Source organism: Monopterus albus, unplaced genomic scaffold (assembly GCF_001952655.1).
Source record: "Monopterus albus unplaced genomic scaffold, M_albus_1.0 scaffold93.1, whole genome shotgun sequence".
Taxonomy (NCBI): Eukaryota; Metazoa; Chordata; class Actinopteri; order Synbranchiformes; family Synbranchidae; genus Monopterus; species Monopterus albus.
The window spans coordinates 1,170,040-1,192,244 of record NW_018127973.1 but is presented as its reverse complement, the minus strand read 5'-3'; the positions used below and the strand labels follow the sequence as shown (position 1 = coordinate 1,192,244).

The 22,205-nt window shown below is 39.7% G+C and overlaps 1 protein-coding gene across 9 annotated transcripts in view; it reads right to left on the bottom strand.

Annotated features, from left to right (window-relative positions):
• Window positions 1-22,205, bottom strand: part of col14a1a (collagen, type XIV, alpha 1a) — a 147,209-nt gene that overhangs the window by 19,862 nt on the left and 105,142 nt on the right. For 8 of the 9 annotated variants that reach the window (XM_020608497.1, XM_020608498.1, XM_020608499.1 and 5 more), the window contains 6 exons: window positions 19,368-19,526; window positions 17,178-17,255; window positions 14,600-14,686; window positions 9,730-9,783; window positions 6,801-6,896; window positions 6,108-6,161 (listed from right to left, as the gene is read on the bottom strand). In XM_020608497.1, coding sequence (XP_020464153.1) covers window positions 6,108-6,161; window positions 6,801-6,896; window positions 9,730-9,783; window positions 14,600-14,686; window positions 17,178-17,255; window positions 19,368-19,526 — 528 coding nt within the window. Of the gene's footprint in view, window positions 1-6,107; window positions 6,162-6,800; window positions 6,897-9,729; window positions 9,784-13,525; window positions 13,633-14,599; window positions 14,687-17,177; window positions 17,256-19,367; window positions 19,527-22,205 lie in introns of those variants that run through there. The other variant, XM_020608502.1, reaches the window with a different exon arrangement.

Genomic DNA, 22,205 nt, shown 5'->3' with positions numbered 1-22,205 from the left:
TCATCAGCAAACTTTAGGAGCTTGACAGAGGGGTCCTTGGAGATGCAGTCGTTGGTGTAGAGTGAAAACAGCAGAGGGGAGAGCACACATCCCTGGGGGGTGCCTGTGCTTATTGTCCGGGTGCTGGATGTGGTTTTCCCCAGCCTCACCTGCTGCTCCCTGTCTGTCAGAAAGCTAGTAATCCACTGACAGGTGGGGGCAGGCACAGTGAGCTGGGTCAGTTTGGAGTGGAGGATGTCCAGGATGACAGTGTTGAACACCAAGCTGAAGTCCACAAAGAGGGCCCGTGCATACGTCCCGGGGGAGTCAAGGTGTTGCAGGATGTAATGCAGTGCCATGTTAATTGCATCATCCACTGACCCATTTGCCTGGTAGGCGAACTGCCGGAGGTCCAGCAGGGGGTCTACGGTGTCTTTCATGTGGGTCTTTTTTGTCCTTCGACATGTTATCATTAAACCAAAACCGATAAAAGATTTGCTGTTTTGCTCAACCTTGCTTGACAATCTTTGTACCATCTCCTGCCCTTTCTCCCCTTCGTCCACCTCTCTGCAGGGCAGTGCATGCAGTCAATACCCCCCTCAAAAAAAACACATCACAAATGAAGGCTAGAGGTGATTTATCTCTTCACGTCAGCGTTAGTGGAAAACCATGGAACAGGCCAGTTAACACACAAATTACAGGATGGGGACGCAGAGCACAGGCCTCAGAAGATTAATGACGTGCCCTCGTTTAGGTGTTACACTAAATGTGACAGTGAAACTCATTTCTTAGCTGTCACTTTCACACATATCTACTATCTTCAACACACACACACACGTACTTATAGCTTTGTGAGGACCCTCACTGACATAATGAATGCCCTTGCTCCTTACCCTAACCATCACAGCTAAATGCCTAACACCTAACCTAACACTAAACCTAACCTGAACCCTAAAACCAAGTCTTAACCCTCAAAAAGCTGAGAACCAGCCAAAATGTCCTCACTTTCCAAAGATTTTCTCACTATGCACACACACACACACCCACACACATTTGAGCAGGTCTATAAAGGACCAGGAAAAAGCAGTAAGGTTACTTCAACATAAAGAAATGTATATTTGTAAACAACAAAGAATAATTAAGAAAAATAATGTGTAAATAATTTTATTTACAGAAGTTTATCTGCACTGGAAACTGGCTGAAATATTCTAAGGCTCATTTACTAACTAAAATGACTTGAGAAGGTTGTGGCTTTTGAACAACACACACTCCATTTATCATTTATAAACAGCACATAAAATAAATGGTTTATGACAGTGTAATGTAGTTGTAAGTAAACATAAGGACATTTTATGTGCACTGATGTATTGATAGATTTGTCAACAACTTGACATGAATGCCAGAATACAGTACAGTACAATGCACAAACACACACACACACAAATACCTCTCGAACAGACGCTGAGAGTAATCCAAGTGAAGGCCAAACAAATGAAGGAGCACGGACCAAGTGTTCAAGTGATTCTGATGTCTTATCATTAGCCTAGGGATCCACATTATGCTTCATTGCAATTGTGAGTGTGTGTGTGGACAGCTGATTAAGTGTTAAGATGGGACAACTACTGTACTGTATATACACACCTGTGAATGATCTAGGAGTAGAGAAGGTTAAAGCATTGGTACACACACAACCAATGTTTCTCTCTCTCACAAACAAAAATTACCAGACAACACACCCATATAGGCACACTGATAAACAGGAAGTGAGAAATTAGTGAGAAAGATGAACACACACACAAACCCACACACCTTGCTACTCATTCCAGCTGCATTTTTACCTGTCAAATTACAACAGAGGTGGAAGGGATGTTGATGACAAGGTTACACTGTATTTCCAATTCAAAGTGTCTTGATGGCGGCAAAGTTTCAACAAAGCTGCCGAAGCACCAAAATACAATTTCTAAATAATTGTGAGAGCTCATTAAACTCTTTGAAGCTGAAATTACAAAGCTGAACTGTTTAAAATTATTTTTCCTTATTTCACTGAGTTTTTGTTTTTACATTGTAGAAGGAAGTGTATCTCTGTCTCAACTTCACCTAACCAGCAGTGACTGGTTTATGGAAACTGAGCCTGTATCTGGTTAGGCTCCATCTCTGCTGTGCAGTAGAGAGGCATTCTGTCAATTCATAATGTCTTTTTAGGGTTAGATATTTAAAATATTTACTGCAGAACAAAACAGAGAAAGAGAAGGAAGGTAACTAGTGCTTTAGAGTTGTGATATTCTCTGTGGTCCCTCTTATATTGCAACAAGGCTCTGGAAGCTACAGCGTTCCCCCACTGAACCACACACACCCATTCATATTCCTCCCTCTGACAAAACACATTATTACTGGGTAACACAGTGCAGCACTGCGAACTTTTATTAATAGGACTATTCAAGCAAAGAGATAGAGATAGAGAGAGAGAGAGAGTCCTGCATCAGGGAGTGCTGCAGTACTCAGTGACCTGGTCTCACCAACAGGAAACTTTGCCAATTCAAAGCTCTTTCATGCGTACATAACAGTAAATAAATACCCTAAAACAACACGCTCTAATGAGCAGGTAAATAAATACCCTAAAACAACACGCTATAATGAGCAGGTAGATGCTTATCAGCTTCCACATAAATTGTCTCCCTCTGCCAAAATCAGCTTGTGTATCTACATAAACACCAGCCCAGTAGAGTAAAGAAAATATTATTAGTAAATATTGTCATTATCCCCAGCATTGTAAAATGTGGTCTTCTAACTTAATCAGCATCACTGTTCAGCCAATAAACCTTATTCCTAAACATTATTAAAGGTGCCCTGCAGTTCAACCACCATAATGTTTAAATGTATGAAACCGTGAAAGTATGAAAGCATAAGGTAACCACTGGAAAACAGATAAAGAGCATCCCATCATACTGTAGCACAGTGTGCTCTCGGGTGGCTCGATGGATCAGTTTGACATGATCAGTGACTGAAACCAGTTGCTCTGTGGTGTGTAAAAAACTAATAATGCTCCTTTATGATCTCAGCAGGATCCGTCTCTTTCAATCAAACCATCTGCAATGTCAGCTCCACATGGAGAGTTCAAGTACGGCTAAACCTAGCTGCAAAGAATTTCAAATTAGTTTATTCACTTGTTCTCTTATATTTCTTGTCCCAGCAGAGATTTCTGCTGTAGTTGTAGCACTGGGTAGAAAGCAGAGAATAAAATATGTTCAACAAGTCGCCACAACAGAGAAGAGCTCATTTAAAACAAAGCTCACCGACTATGAAACATTCTATGAAACAACTACGAAACAATCACAACTTTCTAACTATGAGTTTCAGTGCTCACAAAAGAGTATAGGTTAAATAAATCATGTTATGTAGCCCAGAGTCTGATCACTAAGCACCCATGCTCTGCAACATCGTCTAGTCAATCTACAGTAGGTTTGGAGCCATGGTGGAATCCAACATCTTGTTTGCTTTGGGCCTCAGACAACATGAGTGGACACCACCTACATTTAGCTGCACCTAGAGAAATACTGTACGTGTAAAAGGATTCCTGCTCATTTCAAACATCAATAGTTTCTTAAGGAAAAACCCATCTAAGATGCACTGTAGTATTTGAACTCTTTGTCCAGTTCATGAGTACAAGTCAGAGTAGGACAGAGCAGCGCCGTCTCTACAACAGGCAGGGTGGCAGACCGAGGATACAGATGATGCTGCTTCAGGACCTACTTCAACTCGACAGTGTGTGAGTGGGATGGATGTGAAAGAGCTCTGGGGGATGTTGGCTCGCACATTCACCGCTTCAAAACAATCTGAAGATGTCAAAGTTGATTCATCAAACCAAATGTGTCAAAAACTTAAAAAGTAGAAAGCTTGAAGCTACAGTATGAAACTTAAGGTAGCACTAGCATGAAGCTCCAAATCAGTCCACTCTGCTCCACCCAGCACTCTCTCTCTCTGCTCCACTACGATCTGCTACTCTCTGCCCAGCTTTTCTGGTATGTTATGAAATTACAATAAACGAGAATGCACAAATACTACTGATTAAGCAGAAATAATTGAAACTCTGATTAGAGAGGTCAGTCCTGCTCAAAACTTTTTAGAAGCTAATATCTCTGCACTGCTGCCAGTGCTGTTCAGAGAGTCTGGGTCACAGGAGGCTTCCACAGCACCTCTCTACATTAGGACAGGTTTTGGAGCATATCTCTATAACAAAAAATTTGAAAAAGTTACATACTGTAGCTTCAGTGGATAATATCTTTTTGTGCACTTGAGCTCTAAGGGACATTCTGATGTAAAGACATGGTGCTAATGAGTTTATCAGCCAAGACAGTAAAACTGACTATAAATAGAGGAATTATCTGGCACGGAGCACTGTGCAACAACCAACGCTCACTCTATGTACCAGTGTTGTTCAAATTTAGCCTCCTTATAAAACAGATTACAGCTCTTCACAGACCTGTCATCGATCCCCTATTAGTCCAAAACATGTCAATGAAATAGACCAGAATTTTTTTTTGAATGTGTAGACTTTTCCTCCAAATAACAGCCGTGTTGTCCAGTCTCTGTGAACTGCTACTGTACTGTTTACATCCTCTGCAGATTATTTAAAGTTTAACCTACCAGCCTAGTGGGTAAAATAACAGATGTAAGCCCCAAAACTGTGGATCAACATAAGCACATGGTCCCATGATTCACCATCACAATTCACTTCATTACCCTGATTAGATGTGTGGGCATGTTTGTTTAGAGACTAGGCTTGATTGACCCTATTGTTACAGTTGCCAAAAATGATTACTTGTGCACTGAGTTTGGTGACCACAGCACTGCCCAGCTTCAACTTGAGGAGAGGTGTGATTATGAAAAATAACTAATACCTTCAGGGTGTGTAGGAGACCAAGGCCACCATTTGTAAGAGCAACACATTTTTTTCAAGCACTGCAACATGTCAGAAAGATACAGTATTTTACTAGATGTATTAAAAAATTCCTACAAAAACAGAAAAAAGTAACCACAAGTATTTTATTTAGTGCTAAAATCTTCTTTGAAAAGTAGAACCTTCTGCTGGTACAGAACCGAACTAAAACACTGACTCTATCCTTACTGATGTCCAGAGCTCCTGGTAGAGCACTATTAAATTAATTTAACATTACCTCCTATTGGTTTACTGGCCAATAATGGAGATGCTGGTAATGATTAGGCATATCTCAATGATTCCATTAGACTGTTCCATGTCTGTGCATCTGTGTCAGCAAGAAAACCCTCACGCACGCAGTGCTACCTGAATATTTTTGTCCATTTTCCCCTCACCTCCTGCCTACACCTCTCACCTCCTCTTCCTGCTCTCATTCATATATGTTGTGTAGCTTTTCTAATCATCTAATATAGATTTAATGAAGAGATTTATATTTCTGACATGGCCCTTCACTTCTAGAATAACAGTAACAGTATAGTACGTAAGCATTGTGCAAGTACAGTGCAGCTTTAAAGGACAGGAGCTGTGCAAATATGTATATGGTAGACATGTGTGCCATTTCTAAACACATCATCTTATACTGGCTATATGGAAGGGGTAACGTTTTTGTCCACCTTAAAATTTAATCCATGTGAAAATTACTTTCACCCATTTCCATTATGGTATTTAATGAAACAAATTTGAGATGTCTTCTACTATAAGGATTAAAAAACATCTGTAAAGTAGTAAGTATTTTACATATTTATCTCTGACAGGTGTTTCGTTATCTGAGTGACTCTTAACAAATATGATGCTAAAGATCAGGGCAGACCACACAGACTTATTAGGAAAATAATAAAAACAGGGCAACAAGTTTCATTACGGTGAACCTGCAGAGCCATGGCCTCTGTGTGATATTAGATGTAGGACTCATTTGTATTCTCCACACATACAGGCAGAAGAGAGCAAATTATAAACAGACACACACCCCCAACACACATACACCCACAGCTGAGGTTGTGCTACTTCGCTCCTTTAAGCCAACGCAGGTCAGGCAGGTTGGACAATAGTTGCCCCTGTGCATTTGTGATCATCACTTCAACGCACACTTCACCTCCGTTTCTTACTATTATGCTCATTAAAGTTGTCTTACCATTTGTCCGGCTGGTCCGATCTCTCCTCTCTCTCCCTTCTCCCCAGTAACACCCTGTAAAACAGACTATGTCATTACATCTCAGCTGGACCAGCGGTCTCACACACACACACAGATACTGAAGGACTGGAAAAACAACATCAGTTATAATAATAAGATGCTACACCACCACAAGTCCCCAAAACAGCTTCAGCGTGCTTTGGAAAAGATCCTACAAGCGGCTGGAAGTCTCTCTCAGCTGCATGTCAACATTTGTCAGTTTATACTGGCAGGTAGTTAATAGCTCGATATTAATCCATTTCCAATTGCACACGTTTCTTGACCTTACTGCAGACACATGGGAGTGGTACGACACAACACAAATTTTCTGCCTGTGTTTCTACCGTAATTTAATGTAGCAGTGATGCTTGGGAATAATAATAGTGAATTTGGTTTCCATATTACATTTGTCTTGATCCAGCAGTTTCATTCTAAAGAATGTTTTACTTTCAACCTCTAAATACAAAGAAATTTTATCTTAACATTAGAGCCAGCTATTTCTTCTGAGAGAAGGAGTCATTCTTCATAAACTACACTTATTCCAGAATGAAATCATTAAAATTAGTGAACTGTGGAAATATCCATGTTGTGAAGATATTATATTACATTGTCTTTCAGCACACACAAAGTAAACACACACAAGCAAAGTCTTACTGAAGGCCCTTGAATAGAGAGTCCACTGGGTCCTTGAGGACCTGGCGGTCCCAGGGGTCCAGGAGGGCCACTTTCTCCTACAGGTCCTTGAGGTCCCTGTGAAATCAACACACCTGATTTCAATGTTTCAAGGTTCATTCTTTTAAGCAGCATAAATGAGAAATCCTTAAAGTGCTCTGAATTAAAGAAAACATGAACATTTCAATTTGAACTTCAGTTTCGTGACAATAAAGACAGCCCCCCTTCATATACCGAGGATTCAACTTTTGACCATGAGATCCATTTTAAACCCTTGTACAACCTGTCGATCTCTGTGCACTTCAGTAACAGCAACGTGGAATCCAATAAGCACTTAAAATGACATGTAACAAACTTAACAGAAGAATAAAAAGTATATTAGATGGTACATTAGATGAACGTGACAATTTTAGGTCTCAGTTCAATTGTATTAGTAACTTCTAATGAATGTTTGTCTAATATGTGACGTAGCACTGCTATATCTGCTGAGGTGTGTGTGCATTTCCCTGAAATGGGGGCTTTTGCTAAAACAGGCTGTTTTTATTATAAGATGTACGCCAGGAAATAGATGGATCCATCTACAATCAGGGTTCCTGCAGCAGAGTCAGAGAAGAGAACTTCCTGCACACCACCAGCACTGGCAGCTTGCTGGCTTAGTGGCAGCCAAAGTAATCTGCACTCCAGCTGTATTTACTGCTTTACTACTGCAGAGTGACTAGCTTTATGTGTTTCTTAAACACAAAAACAAATGTGTTATGTCATATTTAACTAAATAATAAGTCTCACTAAAATATGCTCCTGTCTGAAGAGATAAACCAAACAAGAGATGACAGAACTAAAACTGGAAAGTTCATTTTATTAGCTGCGCAAGTTTTTTTTTTCTTTTTTACCCACTTAGGAATTCTTATAATTCCTACACTATGTATCAGTAACTGATTAGTGAGGATTAATTCATGGAGGAGATGGTCTCATACAACAAAATAACTTTTCAGAAATAAATTTGGCTGAAGATTAATATATATGTGTGTGTGTGTACTATACAGTACAAGTGCTAGCAAGCCAGAAAATCACACCTCACTCCAAAAGTAATAATTAAACCAATAAAACATAACACACATTTTATGTATTAAAAAAAAACCTTTGTATGAATTCAATCCTGCCTTGATTTCATTCCTGGGAATTTCTAGTAAAATGTGCAAAGTTTTAAGCTCTGGTGGGCTGCTTCATGTACTACACTCAATACGCTGTTGCTTGTCAAAGTAAGAGGGACATATGGTTGAGATAAACAACTCTTATTGTCTTGATTGACAGCTCTGTCTGAACAGAAACCGCAGGACTCATGAAGCTTTTCATCAAAGTGGAAAAGCTTCAATAACGTATGCTTTTTCAAATTTAATTACAATAATGGGAACTGAAACGTTTCCAACAGCATCAGGCCCTGTACTGACTGGCACAGCTGGATGGTTTGTTAAGAGTTTGGAACCGAGTGCCAGAGCAAAACTATAGCAGATGCTAACTTGACAGTAAAACTTTCACTAATAATCTGAGGCATGACTTGATGGAGCAGTGTCAGCTAAAGACAGGACAGTGCCTTAAGTCTAAGGCCAAACGGAAGATTAGGCAGCCTGGAAAACTCACACAAGCTATCTAAAATGGCAGGTGTTTTCACATCCGGTCTGGAAGATGGAGCGGGCTACCACTGAGGGCTTTACTTCACATCTCTAACTTAATTCTTTTTATCATCTAATCACTGGGTTGAACAGAGGATTGGGATTGTTCTGTCCCAGGTGACAAATTAAAGGTAAAGGTGTGGATAGGAAACTTCAGATTACTGCACAAGTAAAATGCACTATAAACAAGTCTTTATAGTTTTGCGGACTCTCCATTATTTTATTTTAATTTTTTTTTTATTTTATTTTATTTTATTTTTTTTACAGAGGAAAGGGGCTAGATGGATTCACTACCAGTACAGCACACAGAGTTTATTCTGAAATCACGAGGTGCTTCAATGTCCAGCCAGTGTGAGAGAGGGTGGAAGTGTGAGAGAGGGTGGAATCCAAGATGCACCACTCAGCCATAACATTATGACCAATATTGTATACACAAGAGTTAATGTAGCAGTTGGTTGGCCCTCGTGTCACTGCAGCTCACTTCATCTTCTGTGAATCTGTTGGCTTCCATAGTTCTACTCTCAGGAAGAGGACAAGTTAGGGATAATTTTTTAGACTCCCCACTGTGATATCACCACTGATAGTTTCTCCTAATAGAAAACGGTGTCCATGACCCTGTCTCCAGTTCACCATTTGTCCTTCCTTAGACACTGTTGGTAGGTACTGACCACTGCAGACCAACAACACCCACCAAGACCTGCAGTGTGGGAGATGCTCTGACCCAGTCATCTCACCATCACAGTTTGGACCTTGTCAAAGTCACTCAGATCCTTACACTTGCCCATTTCTCCTGCTTCCATTCCATCAACTGTGAGGACTGCATGTCCACTTGCTGCCTAATATACTCCACACACTGACAGGTGCCACTGTAATGAGATAATTAATGCTATTCACTTCACCTGACAGTGGTCATAATGTTTTGGCTGACCGGTGTAGCTTTGTCAAGCTTCAAGGGTCAATTAATTAACCTTTATTAAAATCACAAAAATTATGCTAGCTCCCAACATTTTACGTTCTTACAAACATGGTATTCTTTGTGTGTTTGCTTTGTGCCACAGCGTATAATAAAAGTCTGCCTGGAAAAATTCAGTTTAAGGTGCTTCCTCTTCCCCAGCTTGGAACAAACTACAGTGCAGTGGCTAAGCCAAAATCTGTAAAATAAAGGCCATCTCAGACATATTTTGCGCCAGAGGTTTTACAGAAGGATAAAGGGTCTGTCAAATCAAGTGTACATTACTAACCGTCACTCCAGGCTCTCCTCTATCCCCCCTGGCTCCCCTTATGCCTGGGCTGCCCTGAAACACAGACCGAACACACGCTGTCAAAGCAGAACATGGTGTTTTCAAACTGTGTGCCTAAAAAAAAAAAAAAAATACAGCTGTGCAAAAACATGTATCACACAGTCTCCCTTTCAAACATAGAAAATAGGGCTCATAAAAGGAGAAAAATGGCACTTGAACTGTTTAGGTCTTTGATATGAACAGATTAATTTGATGGACAGAGGCCAATGCAGATCTGTGCTGTGAACTGCCCTTTTGAGCTCTGCACTTTATTACACAGCATTTGTAAGTACCAGCAGGAGTGTGGAGCTGTAAACCTCAGGCTAACCCATCTGCTCAGAGGTTTATCCAGGGACAAAATTAACAGATCTCCTAATCATTGTCCCATTTGGGATACTGTACATCCTCTGTGTTTGCTTAAATAGGTCTCCCATGAAAATGAAGGGGGTTCCTACTGTGTTATGAGAAGTGACATGAAAATGTGCTCATAGCTGACCGTCAGTCCTGAGGAAAGGATTTTACTGTACATCACCTTTTCCACTATTTAATAATTGGCTGATTTTTTTCCAGTTCTATCTTCACATAAAATTCACATGTCCACGTGAGTGTTGAAATAGTTATATTGGCCTCTGTAATGATTCCTGCTATTTATACTGGCTGTGAAGTAACCTGCTTGTGCAGTGCATTTTTACACAGTCCATCAGCATCCATCAACTTTGGAGTGGTCTTGGGAAAGGATCTCTTAACTGCCACTATGGAGAGGAGGAAGAATAACAACCAGTAACTCTTTCAACTACATACTGTATGTGCTGAGTGAAATAAGAAGCTAGAATGTATCCTTAAAATTCTCCTTTTGAGAGTGAATGGAACTTTAGATTCAAATGCAACAATTCTACCTCTGTGAATTCATGTTATAAACAATTCTAATTGATTATGGTTGTCAATTAAGTTGTTTTAATGCATTTTTGCAATCTGTGTGAACCCCCAAGACTTGTTGGAGGTCAAACAAACCTGCAGAGAAACTGAAATCAGCTTTCAAAAGCAGCAATACAAATTAATGTGTTTGGATTTTTCATGGGCCTTTAATGGCAACAGATAAAAATGACGCATCTTTCAGCATTTAACTGAGCAGTCCCATGGTAAATTTACATTTTTCAAACTTTGATGTCAAACAGCATGGGCGCAATTCAATTTTAACAAACGACGCTGGCAGGCGGCACGTCTTGTTTTCCTTAATGTCAGGCTGATTGCTGAATTGATGCTCAGTACTGAGAAGAGTCTGTGCCAAATTGGGCAGCACAGACTGCAATTCAGTTGCGGCAATCAATATTAATTCAACCATGACTCAAAGGTTTAGAAAACTGAAGTGGTCTGCTGCTGTGCAAGTCAGGAACAGATAAACAGACAGGTGACAAATTAAAGGAAAAGCTTGTGTAAATGAGTGGGGAAACATAATGAATGCAAATGCTCTGCTTGTCCTGGTGGGAGTGGTTTCTCCCAGCACGACAGAGCACGAGGGATCACTGAATGGTTTAATGAAAATGAAGTGAATCATATGGTACGGCCTTGACAATCACCAGGTCTCAACCCAGTTGAACAGCTATAGGAGGTTTTGGACTGATGTGTTAGACAGCCTCTCCCAAACCATTATCAAAACACCAACTGAGGGAGTGTCTTTAGAAAGAATGGTGTTCACCCCTCCTGTAGAGTCCAGAGACTCAAGGATCGCTGAGGTTGTGGTGAAATGTGGTGGCTCCAACACCTTACTAAGACAGTCTGTGCTGGTTTTTCCTTTCATTTGTCACCTGTTTGTACATCTGACAGTGAACACAAACATAGATTCTCATCAAGAAAAGCACACTGTTTTATCTGCACGCTGGAGAATAGGGTTTTTTCTCTGTCAGTATACTGTAGATAAATAATATAAACTTCCATAGTTTCGTAATCTTTCATGATAATTCTTTGCTCTCCATCTCATCTTGCCTTCCACTTCTCTTCTCATGGCAGCATTCTGTGTGTTTAAACACTGCGTCATACTGTATCTCCAAAGATCCAGGTATTTATTTAGCTTTATTCGCACTCCTCAGTTTATCAGAATGAGCAGTGTCTCAGCGGTGCAACAAGTGATTCTGCACACGTCCACTGTTTACAGCAAAACTGTTTTCACAGTCTGTTAGGATTTTCAAACTTTTCCTGTCTGCGGGAAGCATCTCTTCCACTGTGAATGCGATACATTTATCATGTTAACAACCATTATATTGTTTTGTCAAGGGCAATGGTACTGCCTTTTCATTATTCCTCAAAACCCCACTGACTGCAGCATGCAGTTTTAGCTATAATTCCACCATTAAAAAAAATTTCACCTACGCCCATATGCTGCAGTTACAATGTGATTTAAGAAGCCCATTCAATTCCAGAGAGAGAACCAGACAGAGAGAGACAGACGGTGGCACAGAGAGGCATTAAGTGACAATAAAAAGGGAGAAGGAGAAGAAGACCCTCAGGCATGTAAAAGAAAAAATACAGAAAAGGAGAAAGAAGGACAATGGAAAGCTGAGAGCTATACAGCACCGCTATTGATCTCTGGTTTGGCCTGAGAGCAATGGAGTGAACGAGAACAGGAGAAGAGAGATGGAGGTGACAGACAAAAGCACAATACTGAGAGAAAACACAATAAAAGGAAAATAACGTGTCTAAAATAATTAGTCCTTCAGCTTATTTGTTTTCTGACAACAAGCAAAAATATAAGAAAATGAGATAAGTCATTTATTGCCCATTCTTGAATCGACTTGTAGCTTAACCTGCATAGCATGTTTTTCATGGCTCAGTTAATTTTTTCCTTTAGTAAAAGTTTCTGTTTTAAGGGTGGAGCTTTAAATGCAGAGACAAAGGCAAAGAGATATAGGACACTAGAAACGAGGGCCATGGCCTGTGGATATAACCCTAGTAAGTGTAACTGGGTTGTTGGACAGGGCTGGAAATTGGAAGGATTGTAATCGGTTGTGATAAATGAGCCCACCATATAATTACTTTCTCACACTATACCAGTGTTGATCCTCCTGTCCTCAGCATCCAAGTGCGGAGGCTGAGACATAGAGGAAGAACTTAGGATGGGAGAGAAGCATAAATATATATAGAGACAAGGAGAGAGGAAGAATGCAAAGGCTGAGTGGAGGACCTAGAGGAAAAAAAGAATATAAACAAAAAGTCTCAGCTCATCTACTTGCTCTTATCTCTCAGGTTCAATCAGGCTGCTGCACTACTGTTGCTCATCTCATTCAAACATACTCTCACCTCCAGGAAATGCCTAAAGATTGTGACTGTTTTCATTAGCAGACAGGATTTTAAAAAACCATTAACAGCAAGAGAAAATGCTTTGAAATATTATTTGATCGAATAACAAGAGACTAACTTACTGTGCACAAACACTGTCCTTGCATGACATTTGTTCAGGCACAGTTTGAGAAGAAAAGTGACACTCAACTAGTGTCACTTTTCTTCTTCATACATTGATGTTTTAGGTGTTTACATTGTTTTGTGTGTGAATTACAAAGGGGAAGAACTCGAGTCACATGACTTCAGTCAAATCCAGATTTGAGGACTCGAGGCCTGCTTGACTAACATTGGTAAAAGACTCGACTTTGACCTGGTAGTCGTGACTTGAGACTTGACTCAGACTTGAGACGGATGACTCGAAATTAGTTTTATTTATTAAATGTTTGCATTTTTCTAGTTATAGAGAAGCAATGTTTTGTTTTTGAAGCAGAACTGAGTGATTACTAGTGCAGTGTGCGAAACCCTGGTAGAGTGCGGGAGATCAGCAAAGGCAACACAGGTCTCAAGATGCAGGCATCATGGAGGGGCCTAATCCAAAAAATTTGGAATGAAGGATCATTTTGATGATGACAGTAGTAAAAAAAATACAATCTGAGGCAAAAATCAGAGACATGACCACCATAACATCCAACAAACTCACAAAGAAAGGTAAGTATGTGAAAGTGTCTTTTCAGCAAATGTCAATTAGCTTATTGGCTGGTCAGACATTAACTAGAAAGCTACTGTTAGGTTTAAGCTGTCAGACTTGGCTTTGAATTGACTGCACAATAAGAAGAGCTTCTGATAGCCATGCCTTTTTGATTTAATACCTAAGGATTAGTTTATAACCTATGAATAGACAATAATCAGGGGAGGCTTGAGAATGTTACACTTAAATACATGACATTCCCATAACATTATCAGATCCATAAAAGACATGATTGACTTATGGTAGGGACTAGACCTGCTTAATTATCACCACGGTAACTTGGGACCTGCTCGTGACTTGCATATGTGGAACCTCTGGAGAATTAAATACGTGATTTATTTTTGCGTACCAGCTTACCTCCAACTGCCCTTCAGGGACAATTAAGTCAATTGAATTAGGGTGAATTGAGTTAATTTCTTAACATTCAACAGTAAATTCCAGGGCAGGAAGTGAACCTATTCATATAGCCACCTGACTGGCAGGCTGTTTCACTCTAAAGTTTGCCATCAGTGTTTTATTGATGGCCCAAACACTTTATCTAGAATAGATACAAACCTATTCTAGGTAGTCAAAGCAAATGAGTGAATAACTGATGGAAAGGAGAAGTGAAAATGCAAATTAAAAAGTTGGCCAATAAATGCACTGAGGTATGAATAAATGACAGAGGGGGAAATAACAGATGCATTGACAAGAAGGGAGACATCTGAAACCTCTCAGATAGGCCTCTGGAAAGGCAGGGTATGAGTGATTCATTTATTTATTAATTAAATGAACAGATAACTGAATGGAGAAACAGTGATCTCTTACAGGGGGGCCAGAGGGACCTGGAGGTCCTTTGCTGTCTTGGGAGCAGGTACAAGCATGAGGCATGGCAGGGCAGTGCTCTTCAACTCTCTGAAAACACAAATATACACACATACAGTACACAATGCACACCGACTGAGTGCGTGGGTGACTTGCCCTCCATTCAAGCAAGACACAAACAGCATCACTTAAAACTTGACCTACATACACATGAAGCTTGTCAGCACACAAGATAATGATGGTAAAACACGTTCATCACTGGTCAACTTGTCCTCAGGTGTCTGGATCAGGGCTTTGACTCCCAGCTGTCTGTGCTCAACCTGTGGTTCAGTACAGTCTGTGTCTGTTTCGTTGTCTTGACTACAAAACAACTAATTTATCACATCAACTTTACAAACATGCAGTACACATACAGTACTTGCACCGAGGAATTCATTAAAATGTTATGATTATACATTATTTATGGGATTGCATTATACTAGCTATGTTTTTTAAATACTGCCCCTCGTGCATGTGATCTGGACAACAAAAACACTATAAATATACACTAATGCAACCCAGCATATCACCAACACTATTTGCAAGGTATGAATCACCACAGAGGTTAATCAAAACTTTTGTTCTCTCTGAATGTCAATAAAATGCCATTCAGAATAATAATTAGGTAAGAATCACATAAATGTAACCTTATTGAGTTGCATCAGATTGCAGGTATGCACAATTAACTGGTAACTCAGTATACTTTCGCAAGAAAAGTACTGACACTGTTTGCAATTTCCTGGTTTTCTGCATAAATTGGTCATGAAATGTGATCTGAACTTCACCAAAGTCACAAATATCAACAAACACTATATTTTTAAGCTGATAAAACACAGTCATGATCTTTCATTTCTTTATTTAACACACCCATTGAACATTCATATTGATGGCTTGTAAAGACAACATTGTTTTATTAACTGGTTCAACCACTTTTGGCAGCAATAACCTCAAACAAGTACTTCCTGTAGCTGTGGATTAGACCTGCACAACGTTCAGGAGGAATTCTGGACCGTTCTTCCTCACAGGACTGCCTCAGCTCAGCCATATTCTTTGGACGTCTGGTGTGAATAACTCTTGAGGTCATTCCACAGCATCCCTATTAGGTTGAGGTCTGGGCCACTCAAAAAGGTGGATTTTGTCTCTAAAGCCATTCTGTAGTAGATTTGCTTCAAAGTTTAGGGTCTTTGTCCTGCTGCATCACCCAGCTTGTTCTGAACTTCAGCTTGCAGACAGCCACCCTGACATGATCCTGTAGGATACCTTCATAAACTTGGGAATTAATATTTCCCTCCGCAGTGGCAAGCAGTCCAGGACCAGAGGCAGCAAAGCAGCCCCACATCATGATGCTGTCTCCACCGTACTTTACTGTTGGAATGATGTTTTCTTGCTCTTTTTACACCGTACGTAGTGTTGTGTATTCTTCCCAGACTATTCTACCTTTGTTTCATCTGTCCACTGAACACTTTCCCAGTAGTGTTGTGGAATGTCGAGGTGGTCTTTGGCAAACTTCAGGCATGCTGCAGTGTTGTTTTTAGAGAGGAATGGCTTCCTTTGTGGTGAACTGCCATGGATACCATGCCTGTTAACCAACCTCAGTGGGTCCTTCAAGTCTTTAACTGTTACTCTAGGGTTCTTTTTTTACCTCACTGAGCATTCTGCATTGTGCCTTTGGAGTGATCTTGGCTGGGTGCCCACTTCTATGGACAGTGGACACAGAACCAAGTTGTCTCCATATATAGACAATGTCTAACTGTGGACTGAATATCTGAAGTCTGTGAGATGACTCTGTGACCCCTTCCAGCTACATGCAAATCAACAACTCCTGATCATAGATCTTCGGAGATAAGGTTAGGTAACAGGGTTAGGGTTAGTTTTAAACCATGCCTCCTTTTTTTGTTTCATTGATTGGACTCCAGGTTTGCTAACAACCTGACTCCAGTTGACATTTAGGGATATCAGAAGCCTGGTGTTACCATTAATTTTTCCACCTTCACTATAAATGTTTGTGTGTGTTCAATAAAGACATGAAAGGTCATGATTGTTTGTGTTTTATCAGCTTAGAAATATTGTGTTTGTTGATATTTGTAACTTTGGTGAAGATCAGATCACATTTCATGACCAATTTATCCAGAAAACCAGGAAATTGCAAACAGTGTCAGTACTTTTTCTTGGAGCTGTATCTGTCTGTTGTGTATTTGTATGCCCATGGTGAGGCATACTTGGACTCGACTTGTGTGAGCCTCAAATGCTCATTAGGTGAATTTCTATCACTTACTGTAAATTAAATGACCCACTTGTCCATAAACATTGTTAGCAGCAGCATTTCTTTGCCAGTGCTAATAACCATTCATCCAGTGCAGACTGTAAGCAATTCGGCGTTAATTCTACTTACAGCATCCTGTTTTTGTCAAAACTCAGCTTGATCATTACTACAGTCATGGCTCTAATCATCCAAGGCTGTAACATTCAGAGCGCACACAGACAGCAGAGGAGTGGTGGAGATGTGTGCAATGGACTGAGTGTGAGAGTGTTTGCTTCTTACTAATGCTGGCAGCTCACAGCACTTATCTCTGCTGGCCCAGGATGTACTGCAGATGATGTCAAACATCTGGAGCTGGAACTGTAAACACACACACAAATGCACTAGTAAAGTTGCGCACACACACACACACACACCCCAATTCCAATAATACTACAATTACTATATTACCAGCACATTTAAAAAATCTTAGCAGAAGTGACACAGGCAACATTTAAATGGAGTATTAACCATGGTACTTTGTGTGGTTTTGCTGTGTTTTCTGTGTCGACAAGAAATGGAGATAGTTTCACTGTTCTAATGTCATGACAAGTGCTCAAAGACAGACGTGCAGTCGATAGCTTCAACAAAAAAAAAGTTCTCCATTAGTCTTAAACTAAAGACCAAGTAAAAAATTTGGTCATAGAATGTTGTGTAACTTTTTTCTTTAGCATTAAGACTGCAGAAGGGCCCTGCTGACATACACTGCTTATTTTATTAGATTAGATAGATATGGTATTTCTAACCGTTCATAAAACAAACATCCCCCATTACCTCAGCCTTCAAAAAGGTTCAAACTTAATACATGTATATATCACAGACAAACACTGGGAAATCCCCTCTTAGTTTAAATGACTATGACAATGTTTTATCTAGGAAGTTAGATACACATGTTTGCAGACTTGGGTGAGATTCTGTCAATCAGTGGAAAAATGTTTGTTTTTCTCTCTGGTACTATTTTGTTTACGGAGTCATAATCTGTACAGCTTCAGAAAATAATAGGGTATCTGCCTTAGGGAAATTGGACTGTACTTGTCTTGGTCATGTTTAATTTTATCTCAACGTTTACATGGTGCTCTATGTATTATTATATGGTAGGGGCCTGAAAGTCTGACATGGAGCAACTGGGCCATTTTTCAGTTAGGAAAACTTGATTTAGATGTCCCAGTTTCTGCTAAGTTTAGTTCAAGTTAAAAAACATCTGGTGTCTGTTGTCATGACATCTCTATCAAATGTCAAATTGTAAATACCATAAGTAGTCCAATTTAACTGGAAAATGTATGACAGTGATGTGACTCCAGTGGTTTTAATTATTAAAAAATGAAGGCCTGCCTTGTGCAAAACAGTCTTATCTCAGTAATTATAAACCTTCTATTAGCGCACCACAGGGTGTTTGTTACAAACGAGACAGGCACTTTCAGTCAAGCTGGAACCAAAAGATACCTACTGTGTGTTCAGGTTGTAGTTTTCACCCAGATTCAGTCAAGCTGGTCAACTGAACCATGGCAACAATGTTACCATCTGATTTGATTCGTTGATGCTGTCACTACTGTAATCCTGTCAATCAAGCTCATCACCTGAAAATCCAGACTCATGCTGTCATTATGACAGTCGAGTCCCATTTTAAGAGCTCCTAGAAAACTAGAGATACAGCTTATTGTGGAGCCGAAAACAAAACAGGAATCCAACTAAAGACCAATTCAAAGCACAGACAGTACACAACAGTATACACACAATGATTTGCATGATCTAGAAGCCAGGTAACACCACCATTAAGGTTTCATTTTTTGCAGAGACGTTTCTCAATATGAAGTGCAACATATTTTAGAGTCAATAATCTCTTTACTGATCAGTTAGTAAGTGGTGAAAATGTCACATTTTCTGCATTTCCTTTAGAAAAACACTTCACACAGCATTTTCCAGCTGATTGTTTTTGCAGTAGTTCAGAATTAGAAATTCACTGATAGCGGTGCTGAGTATTCCCAGAGGCCCAGGATATTGCACCTTCCTCCCTCTGTGGGTGTGCCAAAGGTTTTGTACTCGGTGCTCCATAATGGAAAGAGCACAGCTGACAAGGTACATTTAAAGCACTTTGTACATTTCCACTTGCAATAAATAAAACGGTCTCCCACTGAGTAACTCCCTGAAATGGTTCTGGATATTTATGGTTGCTATTTGCACCACAGTGAAAATATGAGTTTACTTTAATGAATATGTGGAACAGATTGTGAAATAAACTTATGTTACTTTAACTTGAAGATTTTGTCAATTTCTTGATTTTGCCAACTCTCACAAATTCTACGGCTCTGCAAACTTTCCTTCCTAGAGGACATCATTCAAATGTCAGGACCAGTGGGAACCCAAACACACAGGAATGCATTGTTTATCGATTCACTGTGTGGTTAACAATAACAAACAAAAATTCACACTGACTGAAGCAGATCTGTCCCGTGTGCCACTGGAATGAACCATCCTTCCCAGGACCTCCTCTCCATCAGTGGTGATGTTGCCAGCTGCATTTATTGGTTTCTCCCCAACCACAGAACAATCTAACACCACCTTCACGGATGTTTTGCTGATGGTTACATGGAGCTGAGTGGAAAAGAGTGAACACAAAACATTAAAAAGAGCATTTTCTAACCACAAGGAATCAATCACCTTTGTTCTGACTCAAACATTTTGATAAGACAGCAACAGCTTACTGAGATACAAACTGGCTAACCACATTATTTTAGCAACTATTTTTTCTTCATAGTCAAATGATGGTAAAACACTTGCCACTAGCCAATTTGTCTCAGGTCTCAGCCAGTGTCTGTGTGGTTCCCTTGACCAACTAATTTATCACAACTTTAAAAACCTACAGTCCACTTGATTATGCTGAATTTAAATGTTTAAATTATATGCTATTTATGGGATTGTATTTTATAAACCATGTTTCCACACTTATCAGCCATAATATTACGACCACTGGCAGGTGAAGTGAATAACACTGACTATTTGTTACAGATAGTCAGTGTGTGGGGTTTATTAGGCAGCAAGTGAACATTCAGTCCTCAAAGTTGATGTAATGGAAGCAGGAAAAATGGGCAAGTGTCAGGATCTGAGTGACTATGACAAAGGACCAAACTGTGATGGTGAGATGACTGGGTCAGAGCATCTCCCACACTGCAGGTCTTGGTGGGTGTTGTTGGTCTGCAGTGGTTAGTACCTACCAACAGTGTCTAAGGAAGTGAACTGGAGACAGGGTCATGGATGCCCATGGCTCACTGATGATGAGGGTGACCTGCTGTAGATTAAACTTTTAAATTGCATTCCTTTTATAAAGATTGCATTTTGTTTCAATCTTTGTCAACAGGGTTAAAATACTATATTTTGGTCTCTATGAAGAGAAACATTCAGAGGCTGTAGTGGTGATATCACACCTACAGTGGGGAGGCTGTTGAATTTGTCTAAATGATTATTTCTGAAGTGTCCTCACAAGCACAGTTTTCACTCTGTTTTTCACTGAAGAGTCATCATATCTGTTCTCTTCCTGACAGTAGAACTGTGGAAGCAAACAGACCCACAGAAGATGCACAGTGAGCTGCATAGTGACACGAGTGCCAACCAACTGCCACATTGACTCCTATGGACACAGTATTAGGCAGGCGGTCATAATGTTATGGCTGATTGGTGTAATACACTATGTCCCTCAGGTATGTGAGCCGTACAAGAAATCTGAAACACAAATATTCCAGTATACGTTACTACAGGCCGGTACATCATCAACACTAATTACAGCCTAACAAATTACCACACAATTGAATGAGAACTTTGCTCATCTTTCTAAATGTTTTTATACTGTAATGTCATTCAGAATCATAATTATACTTTATAAACATCATATAAATATAATCTTACTGAACTGTATCAGACTGCAGATGTGTACAATTAACTTGTAACTCAGTGTATCTGTTGTGTATTTGTATGCCTGTGGTGAGGCACACTCCAACTTGACTTGTACTGTATATAATACACACAATAAAGATAACACTGGTCACAGCTACACTCGTTAGATGAATTTCTATCACACACTGTAAATTAAATGACCCACTTGTCCATAAACATTTTAGCAGTTGGATTTCTTTGCCAGTGCTAATAACCATTCATCCAGTGCAGATTCCAAGTAATCTGGCTTCAATTCTAATGGTACTTCTTATTTACTGTATATTGCCTGTATAACCATCATTCTTGGCTTAAATATATAACCAGACAAAACACAAACAAGTGAGAAGATGGACTATGGAATCATAATTTTAACTGGAGCATTTTCACAGGTGCCACAACAGCCAGAACACTACAGACCATCTCCTGTGTTTATGACTAGCAACAACAACAACTGTTCCTTTGTTGTATGTAGATAAAAAAACAAAAAAGACTAAAAACAGAACACAAATGAACCCACCTAGTCATAATGCCTATGAGTGCCATGAACTGTGAAATTCAACTGGCCCCATGTTAAGTGAGCAAAGCGACCTGTATCCTGGTGAAGGACTGTAATAAATGAGCCCATTAGCACCATCATGTTTCACCATTCTGGGAGCTTTAATCTCACTCTCTTTCGCTCTTTCATATCTTCAGTTAAAAGTCATCAGAATGTGTGTAGCACTGAGACATCTACAGACACACAACATACAGTAACAAGGTGGGTACAACAACAAAGAAAAATGAGGATGGAATCCAAGTATCGTGTTTTTTGTTTTGTGCTGCTTCTAGCAGGTCAGATGACTGGTTGGAGTCGACAGAATCCATCCACAGCTAAAACGACTGCCAGCACAAGACGAATTGGCTCCTCTCTCACACTGTACACAGATAAACTGAGTCTTGTTTTTCTAATGCTACTGCTGTTTTACAAATCAACACTATCTATCCAAGGCACCTCATTTGTTTGTCTCCCTGTCAGATGGCTTTACTTTTTATTATCATGTTTGAGACAAAAGACAAATAACCTTTTCTTAACTACTGACAGTACTACAGTATCTGTCATTTTACACACATGACTTTGCAGTAATATTACAAATTTAATAACCCCTTTGGGCTTTGAAAGCAAAAACAGTGAGCTATCAACTTCAGTGTTAAATTTATTAACTAGAAATGCAAAACAAAGCTAAATCAGTTGGAACAGCAGAAATTGTTTGTGCTAAATTTCACATAGATGTTTTGCAGATTGATTGAACATCATACACTTAGACCACAACAATCTGAAGATCCACAGCGTAATAACAAAACAGA